At 54.3% G+C, this 23,165-nt stretch overlaps 10 protein-coding genes across 10 annotated transcripts; 3 read left to right on the top strand and 7 right to left on the bottom strand.

Annotated features, from left to right (window-relative positions):
• Positions 1-11: 11 nt before the first annotated feature.
• Positions 12-1,226, bottom strand: BDP81DRAFT_29229 (chitin synthesis regulation, resistance to congo red-domain-containing protein). The gene is made up of 3 exons (XM_060583074.1): positions 793-1,226; positions 540-677; positions 12-450 (listed from the first exon to the last, which is right to left on the bottom strand). Exons 1-3 carry the CDS (start codon positions 852-854, stop codon positions 96-98), a joined length of 555 nt encoding a protein of 184 aa, XP_060445434.1. The 5' UTR covers positions 855-1,226; the 3' UTR covers positions 12-95.
• Positions 1,227-3,350: 2,124 nt separating this feature from the next.
• Positions 3,351-4,150, bottom strand: BDP81DRAFT_29225 (uncharacterized protein). Its single transcript, XM_060583073.1, has one exon. It carries the CDS (start codon positions 3,967-3,969, stop codon positions 3,556-3,558), a length of 414 nt encoding a protein of 137 aa, XP_060445433.1. The 5' UTR covers positions 3,970-4,150; the 3' UTR covers positions 3,351-3,555.
• On the bottom strand, positions 4,131-4,955 carry BDP81DRAFT_394471 (uncharacterized protein; the record flags this gene model as incomplete). The annotated part of the gene is made up of 3 exons (XM_060587966.1): positions 4,131-4,331; positions 4,410-4,691; positions 4,899-4,955. 3 exons carry the CDS (start codon positions 4,953-4,955, stop codon positions 4,131-4,133), a joined length of 540 nt encoding a protein of 179 aa, XP_060445432.1.
• A 1,240-nt stretch (positions 4,956-6,195) lies between these two features.
• BDP81DRAFT_29169 (fumarylacetoacetate hydrolase) lies at positions 6,196-7,314 on the top strand. Its single transcript, XM_060583070.1, has 3 exons — positions 6,196-6,393; positions 6,478-6,689; positions 6,756-7,314. The coding sequence occupies exons 1-3, from the start codon at positions 6,308-6,310 to the stop codon at positions 7,181-7,183; spliced, it is 726 nt and encodes a 241-aa protein (XP_060445431.1). The 5' UTR covers positions 6,196-6,307; the 3' UTR covers positions 7,184-7,314.
• Positions 7,314-8,306, bottom strand: BDP81DRAFT_29145 (3-hydroxyanthranilic acid dioxygenase). The gene is made up of 3 exons (XM_060583069.1): positions 8,135-8,306; positions 7,958-8,033; positions 7,314-7,879 (listed from the first exon to the last, which is right to left on the bottom strand). Exons 1-3 carry the CDS (start codon positions 8,164-8,166, stop codon positions 7,445-7,447), a joined length of 543 nt encoding a protein of 180 aa, XP_060445430.1. The 5' UTR covers positions 8,167-8,306; the 3' UTR covers positions 7,314-7,444.
• Positions 8,307-9,829: 1,523 nt separating this feature from the next.
• On the top strand, positions 9,830-11,468 carry BDP81DRAFT_29102 (Ctr copper transporter family-domain-containing protein). Its single transcript, XM_060583065.1, has 4 exons — positions 9,830-10,292; positions 10,518-10,701; positions 10,997-11,129; positions 11,291-11,468. Exons 1-4 carry the CDS (start codon positions 10,182-10,184, stop codon positions 11,406-11,408), a joined length of 546 nt encoding a protein of 181 aa, XP_060445429.1. The 5' UTR covers positions 9,830-10,181; the 3' UTR covers positions 11,409-11,468.
• A 219-nt stretch (positions 11,469-11,687) lies between these two features.
• On the bottom strand, positions 11,688-14,322 carry BDP81DRAFT_428420 (NUDIX hydrolase domain-like protein). The gene is made up of 3 exons (XM_060590422.1): positions 13,374-14,322; positions 12,721-12,937; positions 11,688-12,629 (listed from the first exon to the last, which is right to left on the bottom strand). The coding sequence occupies exons 1-3, from the start codon at positions 13,839-13,841 to the stop codon at positions 11,884-11,886; spliced, it is 1,431 nt and encodes a 476-aa protein (XP_060445428.1). The 5' UTR covers positions 13,842-14,322; the 3' UTR covers positions 11,688-11,883.
• A 568-nt stretch (positions 14,323-14,890) lies between these two features.
• On the bottom strand, positions 14,891-16,252 carry BDP81DRAFT_428417 (uncharacterized protein). Its single transcript, XM_060590421.1, has one exon. It carries the CDS (start codon positions 15,983-15,985, stop codon positions 15,314-15,316), a length of 672 nt encoding a protein of 223 aa, XP_060445427.1. The 5' UTR covers positions 15,986-16,252; the 3' UTR covers positions 14,891-15,313.
• A 3,840-nt stretch (positions 16,253-20,092) lies between these two features.
• BDP81DRAFT_461218 (glycolipid 2-alpha-mannosyltransferase) lies at positions 20,093-21,627 on the top strand (the record flags this gene model as incomplete). The annotated part of the gene is made up of 3 exons (XM_060593746.1): positions 20,093-20,529; positions 20,599-21,037; positions 21,319-21,627. The coding sequence occupies 3 exons, from the start codon at positions 20,093-20,095 to the stop codon at positions 21,625-21,627; spliced, it is 1,185 nt and encodes a 394-aa protein (XP_060445426.1).
• Positions 21,628-21,850: 223 nt separating this feature from the next.
• On the bottom strand, positions 21,851-23,121 carry BDP81DRAFT_319324 (EXS family protein; the record flags this gene model as incomplete). The annotated part of the gene is made up of 2 exons (XM_060584424.1): positions 21,851-22,980; positions 23,031-23,121. The coding sequence occupies 2 exons, from the start codon at positions 23,119-23,121 to the stop codon at positions 21,851-21,853; spliced, it is 1,221 nt and encodes a 406-aa protein (XP_060445425.1).
• Between the last annotated feature and the right edge of the window lie 44 nt (positions 23,122-23,165).

The raw sequence follows: 23,165 nt of genomic DNA, 5'->3' as shown, positions 1-23,165 counted from the left end.
AAGTCGTCGTACTCATAGCAGTCAAAGAAGTTTCACGCCTCTCCGCCTCGAACCCTTCCCCGCCTCAGAAAACCCCACCATCATCTTCATCCCGTCTACTTTCCGGGCGGCGGACCAGCAGGCGGCGCGTACGAATCGCGCTGGTAGGCGTTCTGAGGCTGCTGCAGGTGAATACCCTCGTTGTGGCCGCCGTAGTATCCATCATTAGGGTTGAACGTGGTGCCGGTGTATTGAGGTTGCTGCTGCGCCTGTCCGTAGGCCGGCGGCGGGTTCTGGTAGGTTCCGCCCGGTTGGGGGTAGCCCGCATACCCTTGCTGCTGACCATTGTACGGCTGGTTGTAGGCGTAGGTGCCCTGCTGATTGTGCTTGTTGTTGTTGTTGTTGCTCATCCATCCGGTGCCGTAGAAGGGCTGGACGCCGCGCTTTCTGCGACGGCGAGAGTTCATGCAGCTATTTGGATCAAATGTTAGCCATGACGATCGAGTGCAATAGGAGGTCGTGCCGTGAGACGGGAAATAGCACTGGGGGGTTACCCTAACAAGATGAGGATCAGGAGTGCGATGCCGACGACGACGGCGGCGAGGACCCAGCGTCCCCACCAGTACCATGCGCCGCGCTCATAGCATGCTCCGTTTCTGTAAATTTGGCCGGAGGTACAGATTTCGTTGTAATATTGTCTGCAGGATTGACGTTAGCGTCCGGAGGGCATCGCCGGGGGCTGGTTGATGTATGCAGGGTCTTGCAGATCCATTTGGGATGGCATGCAGTGATGGGGAGGGGGAAAGGGCTTACCTCTTGTCGAGTGTGTCGACGGGATAGGGCAGGATGTGAAAGTCGCCTGCAGAGTCCGCCATCTTGATGGCTGTGATGTTGTCCCTAGATGGGAAGGTGGTTCTTTGCGACCGTCGATGTAGGTGAGGAAGAGGTTGGATCTTAGTAGGTCGAACTTGCTGTCGAACCGTTGCTGGACAGGATTATGGTGCGGCGGACAAAAAAACAGACGAGATGTAAAAGGCAGAAAGAGCTGTCCGAGGGGAAGCTTCGTCCGACTATTGTATTTCTTGTCTGTGCTTTAGACCGAAGGCGACAACCCAACAGCTCACTTTTGCGTGGCGTTTGCTATGCTTCTCGTTGGCGGGGAGGGAAGATGGTGAGTGATGTTCAATGACGTGATGGCTTTTTTTGACGTCCTGTCCGTATACGGGCGAGATCCGGTGTAGTCGGGAGCTGGAGAGAGGCCCTCGGTGGTGCAAGTGCTGTGCACAAAAATTAAGGTGAGTTGTACCTGTGGAGGATAGGTAACGTCGGAAGATTTGGCTGGGAGGACTGCAGCCTACTTAGAGTGTAATGCGAGACAATCAAGGTTTGTATTAATCAAATGAGAATTTTGGAGGGTTCTGTTATGTATCCGTATCCGCAAGGTAAGGCAGGCAACAGTGAAGCGCCAAAAGAGAGAGTCAAGACGTTTAGGTTTTTGATTAGGTACAAGGTTGATTGATGCCAAAGGCGTCTTGAGAAAGAAAAAAAAAATCAGACGGGGGTTAAGAGGAAGAGGAGGGGGGAAAGAGGGATCCAAGTTATATTTCGCCCGACGGCGTGATGAAGAAAGCCAAGCAAACCGTCGCCAGACAAAAGCGACGTCTTGGAGGCTGGGCAGTCACTTGGCCCCAAAGCCATTGCGTGGCCTCCCTCCTCTGCCCAGACTTGCACACTTGGTCCCCCGGCGAAGCTTCCAGTGATGCCCACACCTTCCTCAGATGGTACGGAATACTTGCATTATACTTCCCATTGTCAGCACTCAGCAGCCAAAGTCCCCTTCAACCACCTTTACCGCCGAGTCACCGGCATCTCAAGGGAATGGAATGAATGGGGCCCCCCGTCCGGTTAGTTTCCCCTCCGTTCCCTCCGATGTTTTGTTTGGACGGCATGCTTTTTCGTCTGTATCTACCTTACCTTAGGTATCCCTCTCGCGCAGACAGACACTCACCAGCATCACCAAGAAGCCAACGGTCCTCCTCCAAGACACGAACCCATCAAAGCCCCATGCAAGATACGGATACCAGCCGCGGATCCTCTCCTCTTCCTCAGGCCATCAAGGGCCCAGAACTTAGTTCACCCAGTCCCAAACTATCACCAACCCATTACGTCGCCCGACAATAGTTCCCATCGGGGTTCCGGCATCGAAAATGGCTGTGCTCGCCTTTTTCACTTTTTCGCCTTCTCGCCAGCCAGAGTTCCTCTAGAGACCGAACGAATCGCAAGAGAGACTCACACCGTTTCGGTAAACGAAGGAGCAGAAGAACCTGAGCAAAAAGAAAGAATGGGGCTTCCAGGGCGGCGCCTGACATCACCGGCACGAGCGAGGCTTGGCCGTCTCCATTCGTTTGCGCGCATCCTCTCACCCAACAGTGTGTACATTTGGCCGCGGGCCCATCAACCGCATCCTCCTCCCAAGGGTTCCTCGTCCACCTGTGGCGATGCCACGGTAGCGTGACCTCCCCAACCGAGATACCTGAAGTGAGGTGAATAGCCTTTCCTCCTCTCGCGAGCTTATTCAAACCGTTTCCACAAAACATATCCTCTTATTTGTCATTTCTTCGTTGTTTACTCATTCGTACCTAAGGAGTCATCCTGTCATCCAATTCACAGTCGCCTCCCCCGGCTTACCTCAGTACCTTGGCACTGTGGCTCCCCTCAACATCCGTTTGCGCCTTCCCTCGCAAAGCCTGTTAATGACCCGGCCTCACCAGCGGCGACATACCGGGGGGTGGATCCGGGCAAAGGAAGCTGAACTCACGCCGCAGCAGACCGATATCTTCCGGTCGCGATCTACTTCAAGGTAAGGTACCTTACATCTCGAACCACAGGGAGAACAGACTTCAAGGTGTTCCTCTACTTTCAGCTGGCGTGTCCTCCCTCGCTCATCCTCACCCCATGCGCACCACTGCCAAACACAACCTTAAAACCCGGTGACCCGCGACCCGCGAATCCCGGATGTTCTGGAAGAGACGGGAGAGCTGTAAGGTAGACAGTACTACGTGGAGGCACTGCCGCACTGAGGGCTGCTGACGCTGAGGTGGTGCGGCCGCTCTCCCCACCTCGCTCTGCCCAGAGCCGCAAACAGCGTCTCTCTTGAACTTCTTCATTAGATGCTCGATGTGGACTTATCCGAGATCTTGAGCAACCTCCTTCTGTTGAGACTTCCCTCTGGAATAGGGCAACGAATGCACTGTAATCCCTCGACACAACCGGCTAGATGGCAAAAAAATTAAAATTTCAACGGTCACGCCGCGGGCCATCAGCTCGGTGCAGAATGCCACTTATGGTCCCCAATATCTCACACAGTAAACTCGACCCGATCCGACTAACTGCTCCGCGCCCATCGCCAAAAACTGGTTGCAAAACAATTGGGCACAACTCTGCTAGGTCAATCGGCCAGATTTGCCGCGCACTTGGGACGGTCCCAAAACCCCTTCCTCCGTTCCGTCACCTGAAAGTTTCCGCGACACTCCGGTGACACCTCCCGGCCTTGGCGACAAACTGACCCGCCTTCTCTTATTTTCTGCGTGGTCCCGACTGTGAAATCTGCGATACGACAATATCTTGGGATAGATTATCGCTCGTCAAAGTTTCGGGGAAATTCTGTAGGATTCCAAGGTCTGCTATGGACATCAAAACGTGTAGTCTCTCTACGGACATACGGACCCCAGCGCTGGTCACCATTGAGGGCATGATTCCAGCAAACGCTGTGAAACACAACCGGTCGACGAATAAACGGAACCCCGGATTCGCCTCCGGACTCGGCCCTGGCTCTCGCGCCTTGCCCATGTGATCCCTGGCCTTTTCCCCAGTCCTCCAATAGACAGATGAAGAACGAGGAGCAAAAATGCGTCGTGACCTGATGGCATTCCCAAGTGACGACTGCTGGCCGCAAAACAAAACAGAAACCGCAAAACATATGCTCAGCATCCAACTGAGTACCTCTCGTGACCCGTAACACCGATTCGTCGTGACTTTTAGTATCCCTCATGCCGGACTTTGTCGAAAATAACCAGATCGAGTCCACCCCCAAACGCCGTACCGCCGCTTATGTTTAAGAAAGTATGCGTGTACTTGAAAGAACCCCTCGCTTATTTCGGGAACGTAAACCGAGACGTAATCTTCTCGGGCTCCTTCTTGCCAGGCGTTGCCGTCGACTGCTGCTGCCGTGCCGCGAGGTCGGCAATCTTCTCCCGGGCCTTCATGAGGCTGCTGTTGTCCTGCTGCTTGAGCTTCGCGCGGATCTCGTACAGCGCCATAAGGGTTGATGCGCGATCCATATCGTCTTCGACCTATTCAGCACCCATCATGTAAGCTCTCTGTCCCGTCCCAGGCTGTTGTTGATTCTGTGAGGTGGTGGTGCTTCGTACATCTGAATCTCTCTTGGGAGTGCCTGGGATGGAGCCCTGGGCCGAGTTGGAGCGCGACAGGGCGGGCGGGCTCATCATAATGCGACGGCCAAACTTGTCGACGCGGGCAGGCGAAGCGGTGCCAGTACCTGTCCGCGAGGTCTGGGAGCTGTGAGTGTGGACGCGGCGGAGTTCATCGGTGGGCCGCTTGGGCAGTCCGGCGGCGGCGGGGTTGGCGCTTGTCTTCTCAACGGTCTGGATGGCCTTGTTTGCAGTGACGAGGGCGGCTGCCGCGTTTGGTTCCTGTGGTGGAATGAGGTCATCAGCACTTTTGCAGAGGGCAAATGATCGAGTTGCTAAAAAGTTTGTTGCGGATCTTCTTCCTTCCCAAGAGCCCCTGCAGCCGCCGAAGCGCCCAGCGTAGCGCATCGCAGGGGGGGTTACATGGGCAAGTCAGAGAATGCGACCGGGACAAGAGTCGAGGATGGACAGAAGATGGGGGAAACAAACGGTTGCATTGAGGCTGCTCAGGTCGGCGAGCATCTGCGCCAGCTGGAGGCTCTCCATGGCGACTTTTGGCGTGGGTGTGCGGATTCTCGTTGGTGGTGGTCTCGTGTCGTGTCGTGTCGTGTAGTGTAGTGTAGTGCGTAGGATGGAGAATGCTGTCAATTAACAATGCAGTGTTGATTAACGGGCTGGAAGTGGATGCAGGCAGTTAGCAGTGAATTTGGCCGAGAGAGAGTGAAAGTGGGTGGATCTGGGCAGGGAATGGACATGGAGCATAGAGCATAGAACCCACCGACGCTGTCATTGCAGGCCAGGCTAAGGTAAGGAGACTTTTGACTTTGTAAGGCCAGGTACCACTGGCCACAAGTGCCTTACAGTAAGGCTCTTTGTGTCGGGTCTGTGAGAGATGTCAGAGGTGGGGGAGGAGGGACAGAGCGGAGGGTGCGTGAGCTGGTGTTAAGGGATGCGCTGTTCTGTGTTTGTGTGTGTGGGTGTTTTTGCTGAGGTGTGATGATGAATAGGAGAAGGGTAAGGATACCTACCTACGGGGATATGGGGAAAGATCAAAGACATCAACGTCTACCCCGCCGGAGACAAGGTAAAAAGAAAAGATCCAAGTGGCAGATGGCAGATGGTTAGCAGGAAAGTGTCTTTATTGGGCCTTTTCTTCACCATTGGATCCGGTGCTGTGGTCTGTCACTCTCAACTCTGTCTCCTTGTCTCCTCAGGCTTCAAGTCGATGATCAAATCCACGAAAGCGAGAAGGAAGGAAGCGGGGTGAGAGACACAGGGCACCTTCCCCCACACTGGGCCAATTCAGCCACATTGAGCAACCCCAGGCCCTTCTCTGTCCCCGCTGTCTCCTGGCCACTTATGCGACTGCTGGAACATCTGTCGCCTTCTCTCCCCGACCGGTTGGGCAGGAAGTGTCTCCCCCGAAGCTTCAAGTCGATCCCGTCCAATCGAGTCCAAGTTCAATCTCATCCAGTTCCCAGAATGCCAGATCTCGCGTGCATTGGACTGCTCTCTGCACCGACCGATGCGAGCTCTCCAGTCCATCCAGAGCTGCGGCCCTCCCCCCCTCTTCTTATGCAAGCTGGAGCTTCAATGGTGGCCGCCGATTGACGCATCCGTCCTCCGAATCGCCTTGACCAGATTGGCAAGCCTCCGTGCCTAGTGCCGGCACCTCTCCCGACGCACCCAACTTTCCGACCTGTACAGAATCTGACTAAGCATCCTCGAGTCGCCCAGGCCTTCGTTCCCCGGTTATTCGGAGAATCCGACACTGACTCCGGCATCGCTTCGGCATCGTTTCCGAAGCTCGTTATCAACCTCACGCCCTCTCATAGACCAACAGACCTTGGCTCTTACAAAAATTGTAACTCAAGGAGACGTAAAACACAACCGTCAAGATGTCCATGGTTTTCAGACGCTCAATGGCTACCGCCGCCTCGTTGAAGAGGGCCGGTAAGGTTATGTGCATTGGCCGCAACTATGCGTGAGTGATTCGTCAACTGCCCCCCGAGTCACATGGAGATGCAGGCAGTAAGAAGAGAAGACATCACTTATGACCATTTCATAGCGACCACGTGAAGGAGCTCAACAACACCCGCCCCAAGCAGCCCTTCTTCTTCCTCAAGCCCACCTCCTCCATCCTCCTCCCTGGAGCTGGCCCGGTCCTGAGGCCCAAGGGCGTCGACATGCACTACGAGGTCGAGCTTGCCATCGTTCTCGGCAAGCAGGTCAAGGACCTCAAGGCCGATGACCACAAGGGCGCCATCGACGCCATTGAGGGTTCGTCTCACTCACTGGGGACATGGTTCCCCCCTCTCACCCTCACAAGCACTGACACCAAGCCAGCCTACGCCCTCGCCATCGACATGACGGCACGCAACAACCAAAACGAGGCCAAGAAGAAGGGCCTCCCCTGGTCCATCGCCAAGGGCTTCGACACCTTTTTGCCCATGAGCGACATCATTAAGAAATCCGCCATTCCCGATCCCCACGACATTGAGCTCTTCCTCAAGGTCAACGACGTCGTCAAGCAGCAAGGCTCCACCAACCTCATGCTCTTCCAGATTCCCCGCATCCTGAGCGACATCTCCAAGGTCATGACCCTCGAGGCCGGCGACATTGTTCTGACCGGAACCCCCGCCGGTGTCGGTCCGGCCGTGCCCGGTGACGTGATCCGCGCCGGTCTCCGTGTTGGCGGCAAGGAGCTGGCCGAGGCCAAGATTGAGGTTGCTGTTGAGGAGTCTCCTAGCTCGTACGAGTTTGCTGAGACGTGAGTTGCGGTTGATGAGCATTTCATAGGTCGCACATCTTCAGAAGGATTTGAGCGATTTATCTGCAATTTTTACGGGAAAGTCATGCTAGGTCTCATATAAGGAAAGGGGCCGAGGTGTAAAGTCTCAGTCTGGATCATCTGGATCACTTGTACTTTTAAACCATATAGACCGTCTGCTCGCCTTCGCCTACAACAAATACCCAAACCTGAAAAGAAGAACACACCGCACTGTCTCTCTGGAACTTATTGAAAGTGAAGCACATCACTCCAAGTTAGGATCCTTAATCGACCCAGGCTTCGGCGCCGCCTCAGCAACAACCCCACACGTCTTACACGTCCGCGCCCCCTCATCAGCCTTGAACGCCTCAACAGCAGCCTTGATCTGCGTGCCGAGATCGGTGCAGTGGAAGGCCGCCTCGTGGACGACGTCACGGCACGACTCGCAGTACCAGCGCATGCGGTCGAGGGACCCCTCGGGCCGTCGCTGCTCGAGGACGACGCCGACCGTGTCGGCGAAGCGGACGGGGTTGTGCGGGGTGTTGCCCGGCAGCAGGAACATGTCGCCCTCGCGGATGATGACGTCCTTGAAGACGCCTTCGTCGACGACTTTGAGCATCATGGCGCCCTTGTACTGGTAGAACCATTCGGGGGTCTGGTTGATGTGGTAGTCTGTTCGGGCGTTGGGGCCGCCGACGATCTAGGTTGGCGTTAGATGAGATTCAGGGTCGGAGTCAAGTGTTTGGGGATGAGTTGTGTTTTGCGGGGGGTGGCTTACCATGACGGTGAAGTCCTCATTGTAGACGCAGTAGTTGTTGATTGGGGGTTTGAGGAGGTGGGAGTTTTCCTCTAGCCTGGTTGCGTGAGAGAGACGTTAATATGGTTTGAGCCTCATTGTGAATAGCCTCATAATTGCATTCTAAACAGGCTAACATAGGTTGAGTTGGAGACTCACCACTTGGGCAGGTTGACAGGGGGTCCAAGCATGATGGTTGCTTGTCGTGTCGTGAGTCACTTGAGTCGCAGGCGAGTTTGTTTCGTGTTTTATGGAAAACTCTTCTTTGTAAAACTCCGCTGTCAACGATTCACTTATTGCGGGTTGCTGAAGTTGACGTTGAAGATGAAATAGGGTGGTAGGCCAGGTATGTATGTAATGGTGTAGATAGGTTGAATGTCCCCTCCTTCTCTTCCGTGGCGAATGAGATATTTAGGCTTTGGATGACTACTACAACTCGTTGAATGAGGCGTCTTCCCGTACGCTGCATTTATCAGCCGCCAGAGCTCTCATTCCGGACGGGCCCGTCGGCGCATCGGCGGAGCCACTGGAGAGAAGTTGCGGGCCGCTCACAGTCCCAATTCCTTATGGCGGGTAAAGACTGACAATCCGGTACTGAAAGAAGTCGCAATGCGGATACAAAAGTAGACATGCGAATAGATATCAACTCATTCTCATCGCTGACAAACTGTAACGTTGAAGTCCGGAATCACTCTTTGTAGTTAGTACAGCACGAGCTCTAGAAAGCGATTAACCGGCACAGTTAGCCGTAGATGGGCGGTTGGTAATAGTAGGTCATAGACTGAAGACTCCGAGCAACCGAGAGGGAGCGGCGACAACGACCCCTCCCCCTCTCACTAGAAACAACCCCGCCATACCAACACGTCTCGTCCAGCGCCCACTTACCCCTCGGTTGTGGGTGGGCCCACTTACCTCGTAAGTCGTCCCTTACTTACTCGGGGACAAAACCTATAATAGCGGTTTTATTTAGTTATACATATTTTTAAATTTAATGTAAGAGAAATTGATATATATAAGGTTTATATATATTAGACCTTTATAGTCAAAGATAAGTTAAATTACATTTTTAATATAATAAAATTAATATTATTAGTTATAGATAAAACCGGTATTATAGGTTTTGTCCCCGAGTAAGTAAGGAACGCCACTTACGAGGCCCTACTTTGTTGGGCCGAGGAGTACCCGCCTCGCTGGTTGTCGATCTTACAATCCACCCCCCGGGACGACGGCGTCTCGCAGCATCAGTGCATCACCACCTTACAAAGCTGCATGCGCCGCTTCAAGAGGTCCAGGCTTGGGCAGAATGGAAGAAAAAAAAGAGACATTTCGGACGAGTCAACGCCCTAGCCACCGCGACGGCTCTTACATGCCTTTCCCAGCATCCCGCCCCTCTGTCTCTTCAATCTCTACTACTAGGTATACCGTACGGATACCTACGTTTACAGCCCCTCGAGTCTCACGAGGACAAGCTATCTCGCCTTAGCCCAGCACGTCAGCTTCCCCCGTTTGGTTTAGTTTTGACTCAAGTGTCTTTGTTGTATTCGTCCACGGACAGCTCGCTACCGACCTCTTCCCTACACCGACACAGCAGCGCAAGCGTGCTAAAGGTTCTGGAAGGTAAGGTTGGCTGGTAGTTGATAGTTAGAGACGCAGCGCAAGAAGGGAACACCCTGTCTCAGAGGCTGGGAACCTGCGCACATTTGAGCGAGTTTCCATCTCATCCCCCAAGCCACGGGCCGCCACCCCTTCTTCAGCCTTAGTCGTGAACTTGCAGAATAGCTTTGTACATGTTCTCCGGTAAAACATTACTTTACAATAGACGACGACATATCTTTCCCATCCTCCAGCAATTTTCACCGTTTTCCTACCCGGCAATCATCAACCGAAATCGTCGCTAGCTCCCGCTTCTACAACGCTGAACGATAACCTCTACCTACCACCAGGGTAGGTACCACCCCCGCGAAACCCGCAACCGTTTGTCCAACCTGGAACCGACAACCCCCCCGGTCCCGCATATCCCACTGACCGACCGACCGACCGACCACGCACTGGGCAGACGCAACCTCTCCTTCTCAACAACAATCACCCATCTTGAAACCGTACCGAACGAAGCACGCAGTATCCCAACCTACGTGCAAGAAATTACCATATCGACCTTTTGACAACGAAAAACTCCCACGAGAACCACCCCCGAACAACCTACAACATGGACCACGCGCACATGGATCACTCAAAGATGGACCACTCCGCCATGGACCACGGCGACATGGGAGGTCACGGAATGACAGGCGGCATGGGCGACCGGTGCAGCATGAATGTACGTTGCTTCACATACCTTACAACCATACCTACGCACGCCATGTGCTCCCCTCTACCTCGTCCCCTCGAATTGCTCGCGAAATCCCCTCGCGGGCGGTCACTCTAAGATCTTCGCAAGCCGTAGAGCTCCTCTCTCCTCCTCCCGCAATCCGCTCCCTCGCGGAAGCTCCATGTCACAGATGAAAGCCACAGCTCAAAGCTAACCCGCGCTTCCCTCTTCCAGATGCTCTTCACCTGGGAAACCAAGAACCTCTGCATCGTCTTCCGCCAGTGGCACGTCCGCTCCACCGGCGGCCTCGTCATCTCGCTCCTCCTCGTCGTCGCACTCGCCGCAGGCTACGAAGCCCTCCGCGCCGCATCCCGCCGTTACGAGAACTCTGTGAATAAGCGCGTCGACTCGCTCCCGAGTAAGCACTCTCTTCTCTCCTGGCCGCTGCCATCACATACATATACCTACATCACACGCTTCCTCTGTATACCAAACATTTGCCTTGCATCCATGATCATACACCCCATACTTCCCATCTTCCACACACACCAAAACACACACTACCTTGAAAGCTGCGCTTCCCTACCATGCGCCCCTCTTCACGATCGACGTAGAGGGGCCCTCGGGCGAGTCGCATACATCCCCCACTCCCCCCTTCGCATCAAAACGTGATACCGAACACAAATGAGCTAAGAAGTCTTGTGTCTTTCGAGGCGTCGCTGGAACCGTTACTGAGACAACCCCCTTCCTATGGACAGGACGCGAACAGGCAGAGGCCAGCAGGAGCGCACACCTCGTCAAGGCCGCCCTCTACGCCGCGCAGAACTTTTACGCCTTTATGCTCATGTGAGTACTACCGTCCATCCCTCTCCTCTGTTTTGCCGAAGTTGCAAAGTCCCCCCTTCCCAGTATTGGTTTGCTACGAGATTGCGAATGCGCAAGGGGGAGGGGTCAAAGAGAGATCCGCTCGGTATGATGTAGGGAGAAGCGAACTGACGGAGAAACAGGCTCGTTTTCATGACGTACAATGGCTGGGTCATGGTCGCCGTCGCCATCGGCGCATTCGTGGGATACGCCGCCTTCGGAAGCTCAACTTCCTCGACCAAGGACAATGCGTGCCATTGATAGCTGGCACCCCCCGCGTTCGCGCAAGGTCTCAAATTAGGCCTCAACAACCATAGACATGCTTTGCATTTCCCTGCACAATAGCTTATTTTTGGACATCAATGGTGGAGGGGCGTATCTTACCACACGGGCGTTTTAGTCAATCTTGATTTGGTCTTTTTGATAGCATTAGCTTCCGACTCCCCACAGGCCGAACACAGGCGGCGGCGGTTGAGTCTGGCAAAGACAAAGAGAACCTCCCCTCGAATAAGGGGGTCAGGACTCGGAATACACATCATATGCGAAAGCAAATATTCATTCATCATGGCGGCTGCGGCTGCTCTAGCTGCAGCTGCAGACTCTATATATGTGATTTCTACATCTCGAGGGCAGGTGATGCATATAACAACCCCCAAAATCCAGGTTCTTCAACGTTACAAGCCCGAAGAAATCGTGAATCCCATCGTTGGATCTCGGTCAACCTACGTGCATGTCTTTACATCTTCGCAGGCTCCGCCTTCTCCCCCCTCCCATCCCCTTCAGTCGAACCCGTCGTCGTACTCGTCGTAGTCTCATCCCTCTTCCTCTTCTTCTCAACCAAACTCCCCTCCCTCTCCGCCTGCAAAATAATCTCCTCATCGCCAAAGTGCTCATTACACTCAAACTCGGGATCCTTCCCATACGCGATCCGCGCACAGTCGACGAGCATATGCGCCGTCAGACCCCATACTTTAAACCGCCCGCCACCCTCTTTATCCTTTTCCTCTTCGAGCTTCTCGGCAAGGTTACTCTGCGGATGGTCCACCTCCATCGCGTTCCCCGGCGTCGTGACGCGCTGGTCGTCTACGGGGACATAAAAGTTGTGAACGCGCCAGGGGTGCTCTTTCCATTGGATCCAGCTGCCGTCGTACCAGTGGCCCGGCGGGAGGACCTTGGACGACGATGAGGGGAGGTCTGCGTCCCTGGACCGGAGGAAGTTCTGAAAGGGCGCGGAGAAGACGGCTGCGACTTCCTTGGCGTCCAGACGCGGGATCATGCGCTCCTCGACGAGCGGGCTCGGGTCGTCTTCGTCCGGGTCCTCGTCGGCGTGGAGGAAGGCGACGCAGGGACGGACGACGAGTTCTGTGCGGGCGAGGTTGTAGGGGAGGTAGCAGAGGGGTTCGATCTTGAATGGTTTCGGGATGCGGGCGTCGTCCATGGGTAGGCCGATTTCCTCCCACGCTTCTCTTCTTGCGATTTCGTCTGTTGCGGGCGAGGAGAGTTTGGTGGTCAGCTATGCAGTTTCGCACTTTTTCTTGATGGCGTGGGTGGACCGTTGGGAATCATGACTTACATGGTGTTTCTTGCAGCGTGTCCGCCTTGCCTCCCGGGAACGCGGCGTGCCCGGAGAAGCTACGCAGGCTGGCTGCGCGCATCGTGATGACGACGCGCAAGTCCCCCCTGCGGTCGGCGTAGAGTAGAATCAAAACGGCCGCTCGGCGGCTCACTGGGAGTCGGTCCCAGAGTGGGAACGCGGGCGGTACATATCGTCTGAGGCGCGCGATGGCCGCCTTGGAGCGCATCAGCATCCTATTCGCGCAGAGATACATGGCCGGTTGAGGTGTCTTATGTACTGGATCGATAACTACAACAAAAGGAAAGGAAAAACAGAACGCAACAATACACAACAGGCGGGTGGGAGAAGACGCAAGAAAGGAGAGGAAGGGCCGAGAGGTATCAAGTCATGAGTTCATGGGGTGATACAGCGCTTGATATGCGGCGACATGGTGATGGGCAATAACACAGAACAGGAGGGGGGTGACAGGGCGTGAGAATATAGCTTCACTTTGGGGGAGCATAATACATGAATGGTGATAGGCTGAGATACACACGATACAGAGCGAGATCGGGCATGACTGCAACGCTGCATCTAGGTCGCATCTACCCCAACAGCAATCTACATAGACCACCTAGATGGAGCGAACAGAATCGAGAAAATCAACTAACCGCAGAGACTGAGTTGAGGGGAGCCATGGCTCCAGCATCCCAGTAGCTCGTAACCTCTTCGTCGTCGTCGAGGATCAGGATACCCTCTGGGTTGGGGTTACCGTTGTCGTTGTTGTTGTTGTCGTCGTTCGTCTCGCTAGTAGCAGCAGTAGTGGTGGCGGATATACCTTTGGGCGCGGCACCCGACGAACTCGCAGATGCAGAGGCAGCGGTAGTAGTGATACTAGCGGCGGCGGCCGGATCCTTGGCGGCAGCGGCTGCTGCGAGCGTGGTGGTGATCTCGTGGACCTCCTGATCCGTCGGTGGCGTGGCCTCGTCTAGCTGCTGCTGATGCTGCAGGGCTGGCGACGCCGTCGCGGTGGTGGTTGTCGTTGTAGTGTTACTGGCGTTTGTTCCCGCTGCGTCTTCGGAGAAGGACGGAGGAGAGGTTGGGGCCGGCGAGGGGTCCGTCGCGGCCGCTTGGCTCATTTCTCGGTCTTATCTATCTGACTGGGGGTGGGGGAAGGGGAGAAGAGGTGCAAGTTTGTAATTCTATCTGCGCGCCTATGGATCGAATGGGATGAGAATAGAAAGGGGAGTAGGTAGGTGAGAGGAAGGGGATATGGGATATTGGGGTAAGCGTGTGAGTGTGAGTGTGGATGGGAGCTCCGGTTAGAGGTCCGGACGAAGGATGACCGACACGAGGAAGCGAGGTCCAGGGAAGAATGCGGCGTTCAAGCGTTCAGCGGTCGTGCGCGGGGGACTCAAGGATGGAGGAGGAGGGGGGGGGGCGGCGCGCGTGTTCTTGCCTAGAAGGTCACGGACGTGAGACGTGGTTGGAGGAGGGTGTATGACGGAGTGCTGCTGGTTGCTTATCCAAGCCAAGGCAAGGTCTTTCGGATTGTGTAAGTAGGTATTGTGGTTGGAGAAAGGAGGAGAAAAACCGAGGGCCCAGAACGATCAGCTTGCTGCGAACATGTCTTGGGGGAAGTTGTTGGAAAAGGCGCCGAGCCGAATTGCGGGGGTGGGGTTAGTTAAGATATCCCGAAAAGCCAAGTAGCCGGGGCAGTAGGTATGGAAAATGCCCGACATGGAAAAAATCAGTCATCAGGTAGAAACTGGAGTCAAACCAGAGATCTTTTCCAGATCGAATTAATAGGATATCACTTCTGCCTGAAGGCTACCATGTTGATTACTCTCATTGGGCCGGCAAGCTAAGGTATTTGATGAGGTACCGGAAGGAAGATACAACCAAATGTCACCGGGTACCTTATAACTCCCAGGTACGTCTCGGCGGGTCTCTGACCTGAAGCTCGGCAGGCCGCGGCCCGGCGAACACGGAGGCCCCGCGGAGCTTGCCATAGACCAAACCTAAGTTGTACTCCGTGATTGGCCCAGAGCGACGTCTTACATGGGAATGCGGTACCCCTTCCCGCTATTACTTATCAGTCACTTTATCAGAGGTGGGGGAGGAGCTGTTCACGTCATACGGCTTTGGGCGCATTCAGACTTTGGCTTTGCATCGGCCGGATTCATCTGCATTTACTGTGTAGTAGGTAGTAGAGATTATCTTTTTTCATTCCCTATAGATTGCTCTTGGTAGGAATGTCTATCTTGGTAGTCATCTGGACTTTTGCCAGGTTTCATGGGTTGGCAGATACGTAACACGTACACTCTCCAAAACAACGACAATCGCTTCTACGCTTTTCAAAAGGACGGACAGGCAGGTAGACCAGTGAACGGTCTAGACGCCTCCCTCCATGACAGACAAACAACGCTAAACACACAAACGCCGAGACATGACACCATTCCAAGTCTTCTGGTCCAAACCAGCTGTTCCCTCCTTGATGCGGAGCGAGATGGTTCGCATCCCAAGGTACCTTCCCCAGCGTGCTAAGCAGCGCGGGCAGTCCGCGCCCCGAAACGCCACGCCGGCGCCGTCCCATAGTGCCCGGCTTGCGCTACTCGAGCGTGCTACCCTCCGGTATCACCCGGATGCTCTGCCGAAGATTCTCTCGCCGTCGCTCGTCCTTCGTCAGGACCATCGAGTTCGCTGTCCTCTTGAACTGAGCCGCTAGGCTCTGCATCGAACGCCGACTGCTCATCCTCTTCAGTCCAGGATGCGTAGGTGAATCGGGAACCGGGGTAGCTGCGGCGCTGCGAGCTTCCGACGTCGGCGGCAGGTCGGTCGCGGGCACGCCCTCCGAAACCACCCTCCTGTGCTCGCCGCTCCATCTGAAAACGCGCGACAGTGCGTCCGAGTACTTGACCCGCAGACGATCGTCGTCCATTGAGTGTGCGTGCATATCTGGGTGAAGCGACTTCAGAGACTGCTTACCCACGGTAGAGCCCGTCCCAGGGCCCAACGATGACGGTGACTGGGGTGTCGTGTTGATACCCGTAGGTGGCCGCTTCCTACCTGATTGAAGCACCTTGGCCGCGAAGCTCAGCCTGTTCTTTGGCGGCCGGATAGAGCTCCGCCCCGACTCCATGCTATCTCGTGAAGATCCCGCAGCCTTCTTCGCCGAGTTCGCAATCGACGTCGCCGTCGCATGATAGAGGTCCTTGGCCCCCACGTAACTGACTTCCATATGGTTATTTCGCCGTGCGGGAAGCGTCTCGAAGTGGTGCATACCAGGCGATCTCAAGCATCCAATCTCAGAGTCCCGACGACGCGGGCTCGTTTCGTCAAAGTCCAATATCTCTACCCGAGGCGGTACCGGAGACGCGGGTATCCACGACGGATTATTCCTCCGCGAACTGGGACTAAAGTCCCATTCACTGCTATCCGGTTCCGAGTCGTCATCGTAGTCGTCGATTAAGCTAAGAGTCCGAGCCGGCTCCGAACTCGATGCCGGCTTCTCTGAGCTAGGCTTCTCTGAGCTAGGCTTCTCTGTGCTGTGAACACTGCTAGACTTGTCGGGTGTCGCTGGCATCAGTGTTTTCGAGACCAACGATGAGCGAGGTGGGCGGGTGGGCGTTGGAGTGAAGCCATCAAAGTCAACATTCAGTCCAGTTATTTGTTTGATCTTGGCCGATGATCGATGAAGAGTACAAGGGCTTGTTATTGGTGTAGAGAGACGCCGAACAACTAATTTCCTGATTTCAGGTTCGGGCCGGCGGCTCTGAGGCGAGCAACTCCTATGCTCTGATCTTGGTGATATAGGTGATAAAGGAGTCGGACTGTGCTGAATCAAGATTGTGCTGATCTCATTCTCCAATCTCTCTATTGTCTCGGATCTCTCAATGGGCTCCAACCTCGAAGGAGACGGTGACGGTGTTGTCCTAGCACGACTTCGCGACCTCGAAGAATTTCTTTCGGTCGACTTTGTTTCGATGGACACAGCTGAAGTGACTGACATGGCCGACATGACAGAAAAGGCCGAAACTTGGCGATAAAATCTTGGGCGAAGAGGAGGCAGCGGCGGGAGAGGTTTCTTGTCGTAAGTGCCTCTCGGCTGCTGCGGAGGCAGCTCGCCTCCCGGCGGTATAGCAATCTCCAGCCCAGGTGGAAGCTGGCTGGGAATGATTCGAGGCTCCATGATGGTGGACATTTCGAAGAAGCGGCGGGTTTCGTCGATGTGGTGTGGCAAGAAGGAAGACAAAACAGAAAAGTGTCGCCTAGGACGAAATCCGGGATTCTGGCGCAATATGTCCCATGCCACTGGTAGCCACCGGTTCGAATGACAAAGCTGATGACCAAGACACTTTGATCGGATGCGGCGAGACGATTTTCTAGAAGTGAACTCGAAGTTCTTTGTCGGATTTGTTGACTGAATCGGGAATGGCTAGCTTCGAGCCAATGACTCTGTTGACAAAGAAGATTTATATGCAATGTACAGGCCAAGCGGTATCTATCAGCCTCCGTCAGGTAAGGCCGCTTCGGTTCCAGTCCAGAAAGTCGCAGTGTTTAGAAACGTGCTCTTCCCATGACATGATGTGGGCGGGAAACAGAATTTCAAAGAAGATTGTTCTCGAGGAGGGGGGGGGCGGATCACTGTTTTCATATTAGAAGCAGACAAAGCCCCTCAGGCGCCCGCCATCCAAATCGGATATTGCCATGCTGGACGTTGTTTGCCAACCAGATTGAGCCACCTTTACGCCATCCAATGAACTCAATTGGTGGCCACACCCATCCCGTTACCTTCTAAAATCAGTTTGCTTGTTTGTTCGTGTTTCCCCATGGTAAAGGATGTCGTTATTCATCAAGAACTGCCCCCAGGTCTTGTCCTTGCAAGTTGTTGGATCGCAGGGCTGACGCAGTGATTATCCTGCTTCCTGTGCCACCCCTGGCTTCCCACCTGATGAACCAGTTGCCCCATATTAGTAGACGCGGGACGGTAGGATCATGAGTCTAATCGACTTTGACAGGCGCAGAACAAGGGTTCTTCGGTGAGCAAGTTTGGCGTATTATTGGAGGATCCGCCGCCATGGATGCTTGGCTGGTATATCAAGGCTCGGGTAGTACTAGCTTCATCAACCGTCGAGAGACACTCAGTCATAGTAACCGTGAGCCATGAACACGGACAAAGAAGCCAAGGAAACTGTTGCGCCGCGTGCTGTGCGACAAACACGCTACTCTTCGCTCTGAAGGAGCGCCTCAACATTGGAAACTGGCAAGCCGTACTGTCTTGGGTCGACGTGAGTGCATGGCGATGAGTGGCATACATCGCAGCATAAAGCCGAACGTCCGTCTTCTTCACCTGGAATCCCGCAGTGGCATTATGCCGTGAAATCGAATTTTCCAGATGCGCATCCACGACGTTGGTAACGAAGGTAGGCAAAGTTGCGCCCGCGGGCCTTCTTCAAACCCCTCTACCATCACCATGGCTCCAGCTGGATAATGTCAGTCAACGATTTGGATAAGGGAATCTCGGCCTCCCCCGCCGACCTCGCCGAACTTTGCAACCAAGTGAAGATGAATCTGCCAAGATAAACCCGTGGGGCTTCGTTAGTGACGAGCCGCTTTTCCCGGGACGAAGGCGATCTTGGAGATCTTCCGATGGCCTTCTGAGACATGGGGACTGAATCACCGTCTCCCACTTAGCCCCATGGGCCTAACTGAACATTCGTCTGCACATGCTGTTTTATACTGTTATTGAAAGACCTCCAGAGCTCGGCCGTTGGAACTTGGAAGAACCGTTTGAAGGGCTGTATCCTGAATGCATCCGGCGTAAGAGATTGCAAATGGCCTGACAAAACCACTGATTTGGTAGATGTTTCCGCGTCATTCAACCGCAAACGGAACGAGATGTTGCGAACCCCTCGTTCTACAGAGCATGGGCGGGCCGCTGCTTTCCTGTGTGACGTTGTCTTTGGAATCCATTTCTGGTGCCGGTCTTAACCCCGTAGACCGGAGAGAGATAGAGGTTTCTATATTTGGCAGTTTTTCAACGAGTTTATCCCATTTCCGACGTTGAGAACATGACTGTCCGATGTGGTGCCTCGAAGATCTTCATCACATGAGTAAACCCATCTGCGGGCTGCTACCGACCAATCTGTGAGCCTCAGTGGAGTGCAGGCGTGTTCTCGGTCAAACACTGCAATGAGACAACGCAAGAGCCGTCTCACACCCAAATAGTGAAGCTTTTATGAAGAAGTCTTTGAGGCGGAGCGTGATCACTTGGCAGGTGCCATGAAGAAGTGGCGCATCAATTCTCCCTGACAGGACGTGCTTCGTGACGGGCCGCGGCCGGGTAACAAAGTCTCGAAGATGCACCAGAGGGCAAGACAAGCGATGGGCCGTACCCCATAGCTCCTCACCATAGATCGGTCCCAATTATTGACGTGTTGAAGGTGAGCAAGATTCATCCCACCGGTGCAAAGACGAAGTCGGAGAGACATCTTCGAGGTGCAGAAGCCTAGCCCACAGTGGTCCAGCCCTAGCTAGTCGGTCGAGATTTCCCAAAACGAAAGACCTAGGCAAGAAGAGAGATCCTTCTAGACCAGAGAAAATCCGTGTGCCCAGATGGGGCAAGAGATGATGGATTGTCGGATGCCGGACTTCGGTGCCTGGAGTGACATTCTGTCCAGAAGGATGGCAGGAGGATCGCAACAAAATGCTGCTAGCTCAACCTCCTTTTTCGAAATCAATCTAAGCCTTTAATCCTCATGCAGGTTCGTGCGAAGGGCTGACATTCCGCAGTTAACTCAAGCACTGGCCCGTCCCGGCAAGTGGGAGCCAATGCCATCCCATCTTGCGTCTCGATGGCGTGCAGACCATCGTAGAGCTAGTCAAGGGGCTGTTCCCCCATGCTGCTCTCTCTCCCTTAACAGCACCAGCGGTCTAGAAGGCGCCGGCCCAGAATCGAGCTCAGGACCTGATTTTGCTTGTCTCTGGCGCGCGTCAGCTCTAGCAGCTGGCTTCTTTAGATCCAGCTCGAATAAGTAATAATTAGCACGTGTATGTGTTGTTGGAGGTCAATGTTGGAGAAGGCAGCGAGCTGTAGCCTGGCATTCCGTGTTGCACCGCGCTTTCGTGAATAGCGTAGTCGTATGTCTTATTCCTTTAGCCCAGCTGCTTGAACTACTCGCCCGGGGTAAAACCTACTGAACACCATCGCAAAACTTTCTTTCTGCATTCCTCTCATATTTGTCTGTCTTTCTCGTTGTTTGTGTTTGAAGATAGGCTCATGTAGCCGTCCCCCAGTGCGATGATCCGCCGATATGTAAGTCCGCGGCGACGGCCGTCGCGTTTTCGACTTCCCATCTGGCTTTGGCTCCTACTCGCGTTAGGTGTGATGGAGTCTATACTTCATTGCAGAACCTTCAATGCGCCACGGCCAACCGACGAGCAAGATCAGCCCTTCTACACATCTTGTCGCGAACCGGATGTGACCGGCAAACGTGAGAATGGAGTTCTGGTGATGCTGGCGAAGAACTCCGAGCTCAAGGAAGCCAACCATACAGTCGCCTCGCTTGAAAAGCACTTCAATCGTTGGTTCCACTACCCGATCCTCTTCCTCAACGACGAGCCATTCGACGACCGTTTTATCGAGGCGTTGAACAGTACAGCAAGCGGAGGGGCGACATTTGAAGTGATCCCGCAGGAAGACTGGACGTACCCCGCCTGGGTCAACCAAACAGCCGCGAAGAGCAGTATCGTTGAGCAAGGGGCGCGGGGCACCATGCATGCAGGCCAGGAAGGTTATCACCACATGTGCCGTTTCTATTCGGGGTCAGTCATAATCTCCTAACGATCAGATTAAGCTTCTGGAGCGCCGCGTACTAACTTCGAAACCTGCAGGAGTTTCTACCATCTCGAAGCCCTGCGAAAGTACAAATGGTACTGGAGACTAGAACCCGATGTCGATTTCCTCTGCTCGATTACGTACGATCCGTTTGTGGAGATGGCCCGGCGTAAGAAGGTGTACGGCTTCACAATTTCCTTGTGGGAAGAATGGGACACGGTGCCGTCGCTCTTTCGACACACGGCCGAGTTCAAAGAGGCGTTCGATCTGGCGTCGTCGGCATTGTGGAAAGCCATGATGGAGCCCTCATGGCTTCCATATCCGCTGCGGCCGCTGATGAGCCTGCTGCCACACCGCGATCAATCTGGCGACGCCTGGAGCGGCTGCCATTATTGGAGCAATTTCGAGATAGCAGATCTCGACTTCTTCCGGGGAAAGCGGTACCAGGCTTTTTTCAAGGCCCTTGATGATGTGGGAGGCTTCTATTTCGAAAGGGTGAGTGAATCCTCGATGGTCTTTACATTTGGTATTCTGTGGCCGGCAAAGATTTGGACTTCGGTAAGAAGTCTGGGAGTTGAAGAAGTTGAAGGATGTCGTTGGAGAATTGGAATGACAAGGAAGCCAAGCTTTTGCCTTCCTTCTCCACCGTCAGCTTCGATGCTCCTTCCTCCAAGACCTGCCCAGTCGCATCTTGTCCAACCATATCCTTTCCCCCTGAGCTCAAACCCTTGGCAGCCTGAAGCAGATCACTAACCGGGATTTTGTGTTGCATTTAGTGGGGTGACGCCGCTGTACACTCGCTGGCTGTCGGCATGCTTCTCGACGCCGACAAAGTGCATCATTTTGAGGATTTCGGATACAGGCACGATGAGCTTTTCCAATGCCCGGCCAATGCACCCGACGGGCAGTTACCTGAGTCTCAGGCGCTTGGGAACGCGTCGTCATACTCGACACCGATTGATGGAGGAATTGGGTGCCGATGTGAATGCGACGGCAAAGTGAGGAGGAATCACAATGGGTACTGCCTCAATAAGCTGAAAGAGCCCAACACTGCGCAGCGACCATGGTTTTCTTGGACATTGTGACGTGAGTTGGAAGGGAAAGATGGTCGCGCGCATGTAGAGACACACAGAAGTATACCCATGTTTTGTTAGAGTACATAGAAGAACGATTCGTTGATACAGAAATCTAAGCCCAGGTCAAGGGATCCTATTCAGATCCGCACCCATCTAGACCAATAACTCCAGGCACCTATAGTCGCACACGTACATTACAAGGTCTATCTCATCAAGGACGCTGGCGTAGCTCCTAGTCTTCATCAGAGTCATACTTGCCTTGGTAGTCCCCCAGCAAGATATCGTCCACCGCAAGCCCCGACGTGTTGTTCCGCAGCCACTCTGTTTCAACCCGGAAGAATATCCATACCCAGCGTCTGAATACCTCGAGGGACTGCAACAAGAAGATGGAGCTCTCAAAGTCGGTAAACTTGTCCAAGTGCGCGTTCAGCTTAAGCGACCAGGTACACCGCAGCATCAAGTCCATCCCAATCACGCCGTAGTAGATAACAGGCTGCTGGAAAACAAGACGTCGGCGAAGTCCGAAGGGATGTTCCGGGTTGTTGCGCTCCCGCGCCGACGAGAATAGCGTCAGGTCCCAATCCTTGGCAACATCCCAGTACCACGAGTAGAGGGAGTTCACCAGCACTGCCACCAGCCATGCTCTGTTCAAACCAGGTGCTGGCTGATCAGCCGGAACGCTTCGCTGTAGTGCGCTGAAGATGATAACGGGGAAGGCCGTGGCGTATTTGGTGGCGTTGGCCAGGTGCTGACCGCCCCAACCGACTGACTCCTTGTAAGGCGCTCTTGCGACTCGGAAATATTCAATGATGCACTGCCTGAATCGTATGGCGAACGGCACTGCCATGATGAGCGGCACGATCACTGTTCCTCCGCAGTTCCGGTCTGGTCGCGCGGTCGAAGACCCGGACGGCGTGAAGAACATGCACAGCACCACGTAGAGATCCCCTAGGATCTTGGAGTAGCTTGTCAACACATCGGCGAGCAGGATGTCCCCGAATTTTCCATCCTTGGCTTCTGCTATGCCTCCGATGCTGACGCGTCGCAGCGTAGCGAGGAATCGTGATCGCCCGCCCTGCGAAAAGTTGCGGATCGGGACGAAGAAGAGGGCCGCAAGGGCGACCAGGTAGGTCATCGGTAGCCAGTCATATTCGAGTACGAGGGCGGGGGTTCGACGGGAGAAGACCCAGAATGTTAATATCGAAAGTAAGAAAACCGTCGAAAGTACGGTCGCGAGGCGGTACGTCGAGAGGTGATGCGCCGGTTGTGTCGGAGAGGATCGCGAGGGATATCGAATCAGGGAGGGCACATCGATCTTGACTTTGTGCAGGTAGTGGAGGTTGACACCCCAGCCCCAGACGGCTATGACATAGTCAGCAAGTCGGTTCCATCCGCGCGCAATGGCGACATACCGAGAACAATGATGAACCCTATGCGATAGGGTAGGGGAAAGGTCAAGCTAAACGAGTCGAGCTGCGACTCAACCTTGGGATCACCGTCCATGCTTGTTGGTGGAGGGGGAAAGAGGCATCGAGTAAAGAAAAGGA

Source organism: Colletotrichum phormii (assembly GCF_030913505.1).
Source record: "Colletotrichum phormii strain CBS 102054 chromosome Unknown BDP81scaffold_10, whole genome shotgun sequence".
Taxonomy (NCBI): Eukaryota; Fungi; Ascomycota; class Sordariomycetes; order Glomerellales; family Glomerellaceae; genus Colletotrichum; species Colletotrichum phormii.
This window is presented reverse-complemented; position numbering and strand designations above follow the sequence as displayed.